Genomic DNA, 13,756 nt, shown 5'->3' on the forward strand with positions numbered 1-13,756 from the left:
CCTGCAGGCCGTGGGCGAGGCTCTCTTCCCCAGCACGGTTCTCGCAGGAGCCCTTGACTGGTTGTGCCCTAAGAAAGCCTTTTCGCAGATGTCTGAAAACACCACGATCATTTTCCCTGGGTGACTTTTCCCAGGTTGAGTGGCCTCTTTGGGGAAATGTGTCACCACCAGTGTAGCCAGTCACCGGGCAGGTCAGGGCTGGCAAAGGGGCAGCTGCCCAGTGGAGCCAAGGTCCCAGGCCACGGCGAACGGTGGGTCTGGGGCAGGGAGGGGTCCAGATGCTCAGAGAAGGGCCCAGAGGACGTGCCGGTGGGGTGGGCCCCTCCCAGCCCGCACCCACTTCCTAAACCTGGCTCACTGAGTCCGGGCCTCACGCGCCTTGGAATGAAATGGGAGCTCCTCTGTCCGGCTTTTCTGTGGTTCTTTTACGCAGCGGCCTGGGCAGCGTGGGTGGCGGGATGCTTGTGGATGAAATAAGGAGAATGTATCCACGGCTAGAAGCGGCCCTGAGGAAGTTAGCCGGGTGACGGCGCTCATCCTTGGTGTACCATCTCTAAAAGGGCCTCACTTCGCAATATTGACCTCTTAGTCTTCGAGGGAAGTGAGAGAATCTGGGGGAGCTCCTGGCAGGTTGCGGAGCCGCAAGGGTTCAGTGCTCTGAAGAGAGTCGACTGGCCAGGCTTTGAACAGCGCCGGACGCCCATCCCACGACCACTCCCTCGAGGGTCTGTGGTCTCACGCGTTTACAGACGAGCCCATGGCACCCGGGGTCGGATGGGGAGGCCTGCCGTGGGCCCAGCGGGACTTCAGGGACAAGGCCGTTCTCTGACGAGGGCCTCTGAGACCCTCACGGTCTTTTCTTGATGTCAGGGTCTCTGATCTCGGCAGCATCCATGAACAAAGACATGTTCCTTTGCTGTAAATTGTTTTTTAGCCGAAATATTACTTTTTCTATATATACGTTTTTATGAAACAAGGTTTAATTCTGTTAGCTTAGTATTATAAATTATAATCAAACCCAAACTAAGAGCTGGGGTATTTTATCAATTTTCACATGAAATCTCTAGCAGGAATAAAATGGCAACTCTGGTGAGAACAGAACAACCTATTAAATATTAGATTCAAGAGCTGCCACTATTTCTGTAATAGGCTTCCTTCCTGGGGGTGGGTAATAGGACATTAAGCAGGTTCTTGGCTGGAGAAATCTTTTGCTTGAGTGATGTATGTAAAGCCCTCGTTTGCCAGCTGTCCGGCATCACGTGGAGAGACCAGCAGCTACCACGCTGCCCAGACAGCTGGAAGCCAGCAGGGCCTCTGAGGCCAGGCGCTTGATCCTCCCCGAGAAAGTCATCAGGGAGGACGCAGTCAGAGGGCAGGCCGCCCTCACGAGCAGCCAGAACGGGGCAGAGGGCGGCGGGTCCTCCTCGCTGAAAAGCCTGCCCCAAACTGTGCCCTTAGTTTAACACGTCCAGCCAGGCTTCCCCCTAAGAGGGTTCTGGAGTCTTCGATGGAGGCCTGCAAGTGTGTCTTCCATCTTTCTCATCATCACCCAGCAACTTCTAAACTAAAGCACAGGCTTACAGAAATAAGGTTACTTTTCACATTTTCTTTTGAATAGTGGTGCTTCCCCCGATGCCTCCACGGTGTGTCTGTCCTGCAGAACAATTCCATCTCTGGGAAGAGGACAGGGGTCAGGCCTCCCCCGCGACAGGCTCCTGGCCTGCGTGCTGGGCACCGAGCAGATCCTGAGGCCTTGCTCTGCTCACCCCGGGGAGCTTAGTCCCGGGCCGCCCTCTCCTTGCCGGTGGCTGACCCGCGAAGGTCAGAGTCCCCTTGCTTCAGACACCTTAGACCAGATGCGGTCATCTGTGATGTCACAGGCTTCTTCCCCCCAGACTGTCCGCGATGGACAGGGATTTGGGCCCGGCGGCCTCACTGCAGCTCAGTTCAGACTCGGGGGGAGCGTTTCTCCTCACTTGGCCAAAGATTCCCTTCATCACCGAGGTGGTAAACCAGCCGTCCTCCCCTCTGTGGACTGGGCCGGGATGGGCAGTGTCCAAAAGAGCTCCTCTCTCCCGTCGGGCCGGCCAGAGCTTTACCTCCTCTGTCAGGCTCCATCCACACCGTCTTGAGGGGTTTGAGTGAGAAGCTGCCCATCGCCGTGGAGATCAGACAGGGCTGTGTGCCTTTCCAGCAGTAACTCCGAGGTCAAGGAAAAGCGCTCCTGTAGATTCTGAGCAGGGGTGAGTTGCTAAGTTCCATTCGCCCCTGCTTCCTGATCTTGCCTAGATGAACGGATTTCGGGTTTAAGGTGAGAAACTGGAGATAAAGTGACTTGGAGCGGGACCGCGTGCTTCCCAGCTTCCCTCCAACAGGGCGTGGGCGAAGCTGAGGGTCAGTTTCAGATCGTCACCCCTCATCTGCGTCAGCCCAAGGCCAGGTGTGAAAACGCAGCCATGTTTGCGTAAAGGCGTGTCCTGTGTGCAGCATTTTGGGGAACAGCTTAAGGATCTTTGTGTTCACAGAACTGAGCTTCAGTGTTGCAATATTGTAACCTTAAAATTATTCTTAATAAACGAATGCCAAACTGTGCTGGAACTACGGGCATCCCAGCAAATGCAGGGAAATGTAAGTGCTCTTTGCTGTACAAGAGGTAAACCCTTTCAGGGTTACCTAAGCTCACGCCTGTATTGCAAGAAATCCGTGCCAGCCTCCTGCCTCTCCGTAGGAGCCAGCCCGAAGGGACAGACACCACCCCTCACTGGTGCGGAGAGTCCCCAGACCCACCGCAGCCAAGTGGCAGTCTTGGTCCTGAGCCTCCCCACCCCCACGACTAGATCCTGCTTTCTCGACCTGCTGGGCCCTGTGGGCTGGTGCTAATGCCAGAGGGGCACCACCATCACGCCACCCATCAGAGAGAGCAAAGGAAACGCCTTTTCAAAAATGCCACTAGACTCTGTCCTTGGCGGCCACCCCGGCCCTTGGGGGACTGGGCGTGCGGCTCTCTGGCCTCACTGGGCGAGCTGGCCTCGGAGCCGGGGGGACCCGTCTGTGGCCCGGAGCTGCAGCCCTTGGGGAGGGCAGTGAACAGCCCCCCTGGGAGGTGGCCCTCGCCTTTGGGCGGCGATGCTCCAAAGAACCCTGGCCCTGAGAGACCACTCTCTCCCCCAGGCCGGCCCTGCCCAAAGCGTGACACCCGAGGCAGGGGTGGGGGGGCCAGGCTCAGGATTCCGATGAGTTAGGAATTAAGTAGATGGACACGGAGGGGCTGTTAAAACCCTGGCTTCCAGACCAACAGAAAGCTAATAGTGCTCCTGTGAAACTGCTGGAAAGGATGAGTGACTGTGACTTTCTTCGCAGCCCCATGTTTTGCTGGATTAATGTAAACTGCTTTGTTTGCAGGGTTTAATGTCAGCCCCCAACCAGGCCAGTTCTCCAGGTGGGACTGTAGTGTAGCGAGCCCGCTCCCACTCGGAGGTTCTCACCCCAGACTGGGTCTTGCGGGAGTGACGACGGAGCCCAGGGCCGCACATGAGCCGCGTGGACATCAGGCCCCGGCCGCAGGCAGGCGTCGCCCGCGTGGAGGGCAGCGCGGAAGAGGAACACGGGGCTCGGCGCCGCTCACCCAAAGAAGTTGGTTCCATTTTTAAATCGTTCTCTTGGGGCTGCAGTAAAAAATAAGAAATGAGATTTTCTTGCTTTTTACTCTAAAACTCAATGTAATAAAAATGTTATATATATTTATGTAATATATACATATATAGTGTGAAATAAAATGTTTCTTGGACAAGAAATCCCCTTAAATCCAACTGTTAAAAATAGTACTTCACTCTGTTTTTGCGCTGATTTTCTTTTTAACACCTTAGGTGTCAGAAGACAACCTGGAATGCACTCATCAAGAAAGTTGTTACTTTCTGGCTTAAATATGTAATTCAGGAAGACGGATGCTGCGCACATAGGTTTTTAAAAATTGTTTGCACTTGAAATAGTTTAATGCTGTTAAAAAATAACTTTGAGTATGGGTGTAATGGGCCTCCAAGGTGTGGCGTGAAGATGCCCTTTTTAATCTGTTAACATTTAACACTCTTGTTCCAATGTAATCGGCTCTGTATTATATGTATAAATAATGTTATTCTGCAATTGGGGAAATGGTCGCTTCAGGAGTACTTTTCATCTTCTAAGAGTGATATTTCTAATTCACAAAAAAATTAATATTAAAACTTTCTTGAATATACCATTTGTTTATCTTCTGTTAAATTGGCTCAACTTTTACTGTATTGTTTTTGCTGAATTAAATGTTTACACCACGTCCCTTGCAGCCCTGATGTGAGGCAGGCTCTTCAAGACCGTGGCTCATCCGGAGAGCCCTTCGGTTCTCTGGCCCCTTCTTGCCGTCTCCCCATCTTTGGCCTTTGTGGGCAGCTGCCCATGCATGCGGACTGCGGTCTCAGGGAACAGCTTTCTCCTTACAGCTTCAAGTCCACGAGTACAGCTTCAAGTCCGCAAGTCCACCTTCTGTTGTTGGAAGATCACACACGACTCTGTACGGTGAGTGTGAAAGTGCTTCGTTAAGGATGCAGAGAAAAGGCTGATGACAATTACATGGGATTTTTATTTGGCTGAAGCCAGCTGGTGAGCAGCTTGGTCATGCCCACGCCTACTTGTAGACGCTACAGGGAACTAGAATCATTACAGTGTAGCTGCCAAGTACAGGAACTTTTCTCAATTGAAAAAAATCATACACAGTTGAACCCTTTGAAGGCCTTTTTATGTGGTCAGATTCTAAACCATGAAGTGCCTAAAACACATTTCTCTTAAGTGATCCCATTAAACTGGGGGCGCATCTAAGTGATTTTAGGCTAGAAAAGATGTGTCCACGCTCCATTTCCATCACTTCTGTGAACGTAGCGACAGGATAACGTTACTGTTGCAGAAAACTCCTCATCAGCCTGGGTCTCGGCTTCCTTCTCAGAGGAGAGGAGGAGGGTCAGGCAGCCAGTTCTTCACCGGCCGCCGGGCCGGGGGGCTGCTCCACGGGGACCTCCGCCACCGCCGAGCCTCCGTCACACGGCAGGGGAGCCTTCGCGAAAGGTGGAAACCACCGCACACCAGGACACCCTCTCGCTGTAAGTGAAAGAATCAGGATTTATATGTTGTACACATTCAGAATGCCCTTCCTATGAAAACATCAGCACATTTTAGATAGTTTGGTATTCGTCATCTTAGTCAAAGCACTGGTCTCTAAGTACTGTCCGTCACACAGGAGACCTACGAGGAAGCCGCGCGTATTTCCGGAGATCAGAAAAGGCCGCCTCGGAACTCGAGTCCAGAATCTTGAGCCTTGCGGTCCTCCTGGGTCGACTCCTTTTCCTGTGAACTTCCCGCGTGTTTGTAGGAAGTGACGGGTGGGTACCTGGTGGCCCCAGGACAACAGCAGTGTGAAAAGTCCGAGGGCCCAGGGTGCGGCCCAGCTCTCAGCGCCCCGAGGCTGACGTCGCTCAGGGCGGTCAGCCCTACTAGCTCCGCCCACTGCCCTCCGTCCGACTCTGCGCTGCAGTTTGCAAGATGCATCCGTGCTGGGAACGCATCTTTCTTTTTTTGGCTGGTCCCCGGCCAAGTGGTCCAAGGTGGCTTCCAAAATCGGCCGGCCTCCTACCCGCCCCCGCCGGCCCCGCCGGCATGCGCCCCGCGGCCGCAGGCCCAGGGCAGAGGGTCCCCAGGCCGGCCCCCACCCCTCCTCTTGGAAGCCACGGAGGGTCCGCTCGGCGCACCTGGTATGCTTCGTCGGCCCTTACTGCTCGCCTGGCGCGCTCTCATCCCTCGGCAGCGTTGCCCCTGCTCTGTCTCCTCGGGGGTTAGGTTTACCTAGACAGCCGGCAGGGCCGGGCTCCTTGGACTGGCGTGTCCGCCCGCGGCCTCTGCCCCCAACCTCGGTCCCAGCCGCGTCTCAAACGTGGACGAGGGAGTTGGTCGGGGTGGTGATGAGGGAGCTCCCTTGCTCGGGTCTGCGGAGACGGGCCCTCCAGTGGCCCCGGGGAGGCTGAGATGGCCCAGCCGCCCGGCCTCGCAACCGGTCAGGTTTGGGGTGCACGGAGACCCACCAGCGCTCCGGCAGCAGGGCCTGGCGGCCTCCTGTGCCACCAAAGCCTGGCCAGCGCCTGCCCGTCGCCAGGCCCACGGGGCACAGAGCCCTGGTGGACGCAGGGGCCCCCGGGGAAAGCGGACCCGCCCCCTGCAGCCGAGGCGGAGCCCCACGGGGCCCAGGGCACCGCGCCCGCAGGGAGGAGGGTTCCTTCTCAAGAAGGTACAGCGCCGAAGAACTGTAGAGAGGCCCTTCGCGTTTATATACTTAAAGGGGGTGACGATTTCCCTAAATTGTCCTTGCACGTGCCCTCACCCGGAGCCGGGCTCAGAGCGCGGGCCGTCCCTGGCCTCTTCCGACTCCGCCGAGCCCGCAGCGCCCCCAGCCCTCTGCCCGCCCCGCCCCGACGCCACTTCCACCCGTGGCGTCCCCGAAGCCCCCCAGGTCTCCCCACGTGCACCGGCTCTGCCCGCCCTGGGCCCGCCCGCGCCCGTGCCCATGGCTCCCCCTCCCCCGGGCACCGGGAAATGCTGGCCAAGGCCTGGTCCCCCCCCACCACGGGGGCCACGTCCACCTCCCCCAGCCCTGCTTCCCGTCCCTCCTGGCCCCTTGCCCTGCCCCCTCCGGCGCCACCGCTGCTCTGCCACCTCCCCTCCCTCCCCCACGGGAAACAGGTTTCTTCTTGTGCCCGCTTATTGCTGGCACCCCAGAAACGAAGCTGGGCATGCCCGCAGGCCATCGGGAAGCAGCGGCCTCTACTCACGGAGAAAGCTGGGCCTTGGGAGCTGGACCGGCGACCTGCCCGCGGCCCTCACCCGGGGGCTCCGAGAGCTGAGCGCCAGCCTGTGTCGTTCCTCAGTGGACGGTCAAGTGAAGCTGCACCGAAGTCTCCCCAACAAAATCAATGCCCCTGATACGCTCACAAAAGTCAAAATAAAGGAATGGATAATCAGGACACATGTTTAACTCAAAATATATTAAGATGCAACACTGTAATGATAGCTTATTGTTTAATAAAAATCAGGGGTCTCCAATGGTATAATCTGGAAGCCAAACGTGCTACGACACTACTGGTGATGGATGGACTAAAGAAGGCACCGTGTGCAGAGCCCTCAGCGGAACCAGGCCTAAATAATCCATAACAAAGCATAATTTCTGTTTTGATTCATACAAAAAATTACAAAATATTCCCTGCCCCAAATTCTTATGTTACGGAAATGAAACGAAACCCTAGAATGAGGTGATTTTACAAAGGTATTAGACCGGAACATACAGTACAGCCGCCTTTAGGATGCAAGCAGCCTCGGGCCGGCGGGCTGCAGGCCGAGGCGCTGGTGCTGGTCTGGGGGCAGCTCTCCCGGACCCCCCGCGCCGCCCCCGGAGCCCCCCACCCCGCTCGCTGGTGCCCCCACCCCGCCCGCTGGTGCCCGGCCGGGTGGAGCCGCCCCATGCAGGGGAGCCGCAGCGCCGCTCAGCAGCCGCCTCCTCTCCGCGCTACCGTGGGCAGGCGGTGCTCTTTCAGGCTAGGCTTGACGTCCTTCTGTGTGTCTGTCTGTTAAAGAAAGTGACAGACACTCAGCAGAGGCCGGGATGGGCGCGAGCGCGGCGCCAGGGGAACCAGTGGGACGCCCACCTTCTGGTTTGGGCCAACACACTTCAGGGGTCTCAGCACCGGGACCTTCCGGGTCGCTCCGGGGGCAAACACGGGCTGCAGCGCTGGGCTGGAGTACGAGGACGGCTTGGTCACTCCCGACAGCTTGAGCTCGGGCAGTTCCGTCACGCGGGCTGGTCCGTGTCTCCTGCGATGGTCCTCCTCTTGCTTTAGGGGCTGTTTCTAGAAACAAAGCAAAGGTCAGATGAACATACGATGCTTTCCCCTTTGTGGGAATAGGAAAAGCAAAAGGGGCTCTTTTGTACTGCTTTTGCCTCATACAATTCCTTGACCGTGAGGTGTGACAGTGTGGTGACTGGACAACACGCACCGCGTCCCAGCCCCCCGGGAGTGCGGTGGCTGCTCCCTGGGCCGGGGCCGGGGCCACGGTGACGCTTCCCGCTCGGACTCCCTGAGGTCGGCCAAAGCGGCCTGCAGCCTGCTTCTGTGTGGCCAGTGCGCTAAGAACGGATTTCACATCTTCTAATAGTTGGAGAAAATTTCACGGCATGTGATTATGAGACTCCAGTTTCAGGGTCCACAGTTTTATTGAAACCCATCCCCACCATTCGTTTACGTATGGTCCGCGGCGCCGCCGGCCAGAAGAGTGGGCAGTCACGCCAGACGTGATGGCCGGCACAGCCTGAACCCTCACTCGGGGGCCCTGGCAGAGAGCGCGCGCCTCGGCTCTGCCACAGGGCGCCCGCGGCAGGTGCCAGCAGGAGAGACCCCAACAGCTGACCAAGAGGGAGAGGAGGCCCGGCAGGGAGGGCAGTTAGGGGCAAAGGGAGGGACGCTCAGCCAGGGGGCGCGGGTGGGCTTCGTCCCCGGTTGGCGGCCTGAGCAGCTGAAAGGGAGCTGCCTTCATCCGCCCTTGGAGGGAAGGCACGGGGAGAGAGGCAGGTCTGGGGGGGGAGACAGGAGATCGGGTTTGAACAAGTCTGCCTTTTGGACATGCAGCAGGAGCCATCAAGCAGGTGGCTGGACATGGGGGTCCGGATTTCTGGAAAGCAGCCCGGCTGCAGGTATACCTGCGTCCTCGGCTCCCAGCGCAGAGTGACACTCAACAGATGCTGGGCTGAGTGAAAATGATGGAAGGCCATGGCTACCACAGGGCTTGGTGCCAGCCCACAACTGTAGAACTGGAGGAGCCGAGCAAAGGGGGGCCCCGTGGCACGTGAGAGAAAGGCGAAGCTATCGCGGGATGCAGCTATGGTTTCTACACCAAAGAGCGTGCGAGACCACCTCTGTGCCAGGCGGAGTGCTCCTCTGGGGCCTGCGGCTCTCGCAGGGGCTCCGTGGCCGAGTGGGGACGGTCACCTGGGCCAGTGCTGGCTTCCCGGTGCCCCGGCTAGGGTCCTCTGCAGGCACGACGCGGTGACCTCTGCCCGGTGCTTGGGCACCGGCCTGGCCCTGCGGCTGGGAGGATCCCAGCCCGCGACGCCGTGGACCTTAGCTGGTGGCGCAGAAAGGCCGGGAGCGCAGAGGTGCCGTCTGGCGCGGCAGCAGGTCGCTGACGGGCGCCCTTTCCAGGCAGATGTGGCACCTCCACAGGTGGCATCTGCGTCAGAGAGACACGGGCCCCTGAGGGTGTCCGGTCCCAGCTCGGACGGCCTGATCGCTCAGTACCTGCTTGCTGCCCTCCTGTGCCGGCTGCCAGTTGTTACTGAGTAGTTCCGGTGCCACCGGCCGCTTGGGGCAGAGAGCGGAGGCCTTCCTCCTGGCCCTGGCCGGAGCCTGCTTCTCAGCTGCCCTACAGGACGGAAGGGACAAGGGGCGCCTCTGCTGAGAACACGGCCGCCACAGGCCTCCTCTGTCTCCAGCATGGGCTTGTGCCTGTCGCCCCTCCTCTCATCCACATGAGCCATATCCCGAGGAGCTTTTCCTTTCCTGTCTCAGCCTGATAGCCTCTGGGCTCCGGAGCCGTGGGCCCACCCCTGCCCAGTGACTCGAGGTTCGGGTCAAACGTCACCCATGTCACACACAGAGGGACACAGGGGACAGAGGGGTGGAGTCCGAAGCCCTCAGGGCAGGTACTTCCAATGGCAGGTGTCGCCCAACGCACGCGCCCTGGAACCTCACAGCGAGCGAGCTCAGCCCGCTCCCCCTGCCGTGCGCCACGTGACCCTCCGGGGCTTAACACCACAGCCTTGGCATCAACCGCAAAGCAGCCACAGACCCTCCTTCCACCCTGCCGTGAAGCCACTAATCGCCTCCTTCTGGGAGAGGATACCAGGAAGGAGCGAGGTGCGGGTTCCCAGAGGGACCGGCACCGTTCCCGGGGACCAGCCACCCATCCGCGTGCCCGACGGGAACCCGGCAGGGCGCCTACCTCTGCTCTTGGAAGTAGGGATGCTGCAGGGCCTGGTGGGCGGTGATTCTCTCATCGGGGTCATAGGCCACCATTGCGTGCAGGAGGGAGAGGCATTGCGGGGACAAACTGGCTGTCAGGAGAGGTATTCCTGATCCCTTTTTAAAAGTAAAATCAAAACTCATAGCTCTCGACCTGTATTAAAAGCCCAATGATAATAAACGATCACGCCGTCATTTAGAGCACGTGGCCGGTCCAGCATCACGACCCTACAGGGACCTGCACTGAAGGTAACAGTTTACAATCTAAAAAGGGCAGGGGGCAGGGGGGCATAAAGCCCATAGAATACAAGATCCTCGTGGAGACCGTGGACTTTGGGTGAGAATGACGTGTCGGTGTAGGTTCGATGATAGCAGACATGCCACCCCGGGGCCGGTGCTGGTGGCCGGGAGGCTGTGCGCTGCGTGGGGCCAGGCGGTAGATGGGAAATCTTTGTACGTTCCGCTCAGTTCTTCTGTGAACCTAAAACTGCTCTAAAAAAATTAAGTCTGTTTTTTTTAAAAAGGGTGGGAGGTCGTGAAATCTGTTATGCTATAAGTGTAAGAAAACTTTTTCTTGAGAAGACTAATACCACATTCCCACCAGAAAAGAATGAAATAAAGTTTCAAACAAGAAGAAGACTCCAGCATGGCTGTCATCTCCTTACCCCCCTAGGCTTCTGGGAGCCGCTGGGTGCTGCCCGCCCCCCGGTCCCCCCGGGTCAGCGTGGCCCAGGCGCCGGGTGGCGGCTCCCCACGGTCCGCGCGCGCAGCCTGTGCTGGGGAGCATTTCCCACCCAAAGACCCCTGGGGCCGGAGTGAACACTCCGGGGACAAAACCCGACTGCCGGGCTCGCGGGGCTGTGAGGAGGCCCCTGGGGGCGACAGGGGCAGGGTGGTGGGGCGGCCCGGGGGGCTGCACTTACCGTTTGAACTTGGTGAGGGTCTTCCCAGCAGGCGTGCCAATGACGTCGTGGATCCTCGAGATCTGGTCCAGCTCGTTGGCTCCGGGGAAGAGGGGCTGCAGGCTGGGCGGGCAGCCAGGGCTGTGGTCAGGGCGGCGGCCTCCCAGCAGAGGGACCTCCAGCCCCCCACCCATGCTTGGGCCTTTCTCCTCCTACTGTCCCCACGGGTCGGTGTCTTTCTAAGGGACAGAGCCACACTCCCGTATCTGCACAGCAGGTGTCTCTGCCGGCTGAGAGGTGAAAGCCCCCAGAGCCTCCTCACGGCCCGGGGAGTTTTGCTGACAAAAATTCAGGCTGGGTCAGGTCGGGTTGTGTAGACAAATGAGGTCCGAGGAGCGTTTTGGTTTTGGAGCAGTCACGGATTTGGGAATTGTGGATAAAAGATTTTAGGCCCATAACACATTACAGGCCACAAAGAAGAGTTTAAAAACGTAGCTGTGACGGTAAGATGACTTCTATTCAGGGAAAACGGCAGGAGCTCAGGCCGCAGGGGAGAAGAGGAAACGCAGGGGAGCTGGACGGCTCTGAGGTGGGGCAGGCCGGGCACAGAGTGCAGTCAGCGAGGCTCAGCGTGGGCTGCCCCAGGCCCTGAGTGGATGCCGCCGGCACCAGCGCCTCTGACATCCCTCCAAACTGACTCAGGGACTTTAGCACGGGAGAAAAGATCATTTGTTGGTACTTTAGCATCAGTGAAGTCACCACTCTCCTTTCCAAAAATAGCAGTCACTTATCAATACAAATGATCTAGAATCAGAAGGCGTGTCCCGAAGGGCCCAACGTCTGTATTTATCAAGGGGTCAGTTGAGCAGGCGGGACTGGACGACCCGGGTCCTGCCTGCACTGGGCTGTACCACCCTGATGTGCGTCACCCCGACGTTAAATCCACCCACCCATCCTGCGTGACCCACTACCAGCAGGTGCCGCCCCACCTCCTCCCGGGGCTTCTTCCACCCGGTGCCCCCGCCGCCGGTGGACGGGACAGGCCCTCTTCCCTTCCCGGGCCTCTGCCCTGGCCCTGCTGCGCCCAGCGGTGAAGCCCAAAGGCTGGGGGAGGGGAGGACGGTTAGGGCTGGGGCTTCCTGGCCTCCATCCAGCTCACCCTCACTCCCGGGGCCAGAGCACCCCACCCGAAGGACTGCACTCTGAGGGTAGACGGGGGGCACCGCTCGCACGCCGCCCCCACAGCAGGCCCCACGGGGCGGCAGGAAGCACGCCTCGACTCTGTTCCTTCATCTGGCTTCATCAGTCCTATCGCTGGTGAGGCCAAATGGAGAGGCCCACCGACCCAGGGCCGGGCCGGGCCAGTGGGAAAGAAGTAACTGATGGTGTTCTTTCCTCCATGCCCAGAAAGCAAGGAAAAGCGTTCGACACATTTCCTGTCGAGTTAAAACACCACCACGACACCAGAAGGACTGTAAACTCTGCACCGTAGAGGGAGGGACTGGCGCGAAGCCACTGGACAGCCAAGCCCCGCGTGGACTGGCCTCAGGACCCTGACACAGCGCCCCCCCACCCCCCGCTAGCCCAGCAGCAGCTGCGACTCTGGTGCCACCTGGCCATCTCGTAGAGCACGCAGCCCGCGCTCCACAGGTCCATCTTGTAGGTGTAGAAGCCATCAGTGAGGAGACACTCTGGGGCCCGGTACCAGCGGGTGGAGATGTATTCCGTGTACGGCTGCTTAGAATAGATACTCCGGCAGGACCCAAAGTCCCCTAATTTCAGGACATCTTGCTGCAAGGGGGGAGAGAAGCAGGGACAAATAACATCTCGTCAGGCAGCGATTGTAATACAAACCATTTCAAATATTTATGCACCAACGGGAAAATTCCTAGCACCTAAACTAGCTTGTAGAACATAAAGTACTGGCTTTATAAGCACCTGAAATTGCCTCTAGCAGGTGAGGAAGCGGTATTTCTCTTCAGTGGAACACATTTACGAATATTCTGGCTATGTTTAACCGACATTTCAAAATGTCTACAGGTTTTGGAAATTTTTAAGTCGCAGTGTAAGTCTACAGATGAACTATACACCCTGGTCATATGCCCTGTTATGCCTCAAACTCCCCACCGGGTCCAGCGCTTCTGGCAGCTTGGTTCCCATTCGGGGGAGGCTGGGGGCCTGGCCTACACCACATGGGATCCTTGAAGGAAGTCAGACAGCCCAGGGAAACAGGTTTCAAAGTGTTTCTTCCATCTTCTCTACCTCTCACATTCAAGTAATAAAATTCATGCTGTCAATAAATTTGAAGCCTCTGGCACCTACAGCTAGAGCAAACATTAAACAGCAGTCCTCTTAGCCAGATTATCAAGAAACCTACGCTGACAGCCTTTTACCTCTGTTCCCATTCCCCAATACATTCAACAAAAATTACAAGGCATATTAAAAGGCAAGAAAAAATAGTCTGAAGAGACAAAGCATGCATCAAAACCAGACTCAGATATGGCGCGGGTTTTAGAATTTTAGAATTCCCAGACAGGAAATTTAAAATAACTATGATTAATTTGTTAAGGGCTCTAATGGAAAAAAAAGACAGCGTGCAAGTTCAGATGGGAAACGTAAGCAGAGAGATGGAAACCCTAAGAAAACCTCAAAAGGAAACACTAGAAATAAAAAACACAGTAACAGGGACTTGCCTGGTGGGACAGCGGTTAAGAATCCACCTGCCAACGCAGGGGACACGGGTTCAAGCCCTGGTCCAGGAAGGTCTCA

The 13,756-nt window shown here is 57.5% G+C and overlaps 2 protein-coding genes across 5 annotated transcripts in view; one reads left to right on the forward strand and one right to left on the reverse strand.

Annotated features, from left to right (window-relative positions):
- The window catches only part of WDR20 (WD repeat domain 20), a 62,906-nt gene extending 58,707 nt beyond the window's left edge, over positions 1-4,199 (forward strand). For 2 of the 4 annotated variants that reach the window (XM_059915022.1, XM_059915025.1), the window contains one exon: positions 3,403-3,675. In XM_059915022.1, the coding sequence (XP_059771005.1) occupies positions 3,403-3,456 (54 nt within the window). In that variant the 3' untranslated portion in view covers positions 3,457-3,675. Of the gene's footprint in view, positions 1-3,402; positions 3,676-3,866 lie in introns of those variants that run through there. The other 2 variants (XM_059915023.1, XM_059915027.1) reach the window with 2 other exon arrangements.
- Positions 4,200-7,503: 3,304 nt separating this feature from the next.
- Positions 7,504-13,756, reverse strand: part of MOK (MOK protein kinase) — a 48,310-nt gene continuing 42,057 nt past the window's right edge. The window contains exons 7-12 of the mRNA XM_059915029.1: positions 12,600-12,778; positions 11,009-11,110; positions 10,066-10,239; positions 9,363-9,486; positions 7,716-7,916; positions 7,504-7,634 (exon numbers count right to left, since the gene is read on the reverse strand). Of these exons, the coding sequence (XP_059771012.1) occupies positions 7,554-7,634; positions 7,716-7,916; positions 9,363-9,486; positions 10,066-10,239; positions 11,009-11,110; positions 12,600-12,778 (861 nt within the window). The 3' untranslated portion in view covers positions 7,504-7,553. The remainder of the gene's footprint in view (positions 7,635-7,715; positions 7,917-9,362; positions 9,487-10,065; positions 10,240-11,008; positions 11,111-12,599; positions 12,779-13,756) is intronic.

This window comes from Balaenoptera ricei, chromosome 2, assembly GCF_028023285.1.
Source record: "Balaenoptera ricei isolate mBalRic1 chromosome 2, mBalRic1.hap2, whole genome shotgun sequence".
Classification (NCBI taxonomy): domain Eukaryota; kingdom Metazoa; phylum Chordata; class Mammalia; order Artiodactyla; family Balaenopteridae; genus Balaenoptera; species Balaenoptera ricei.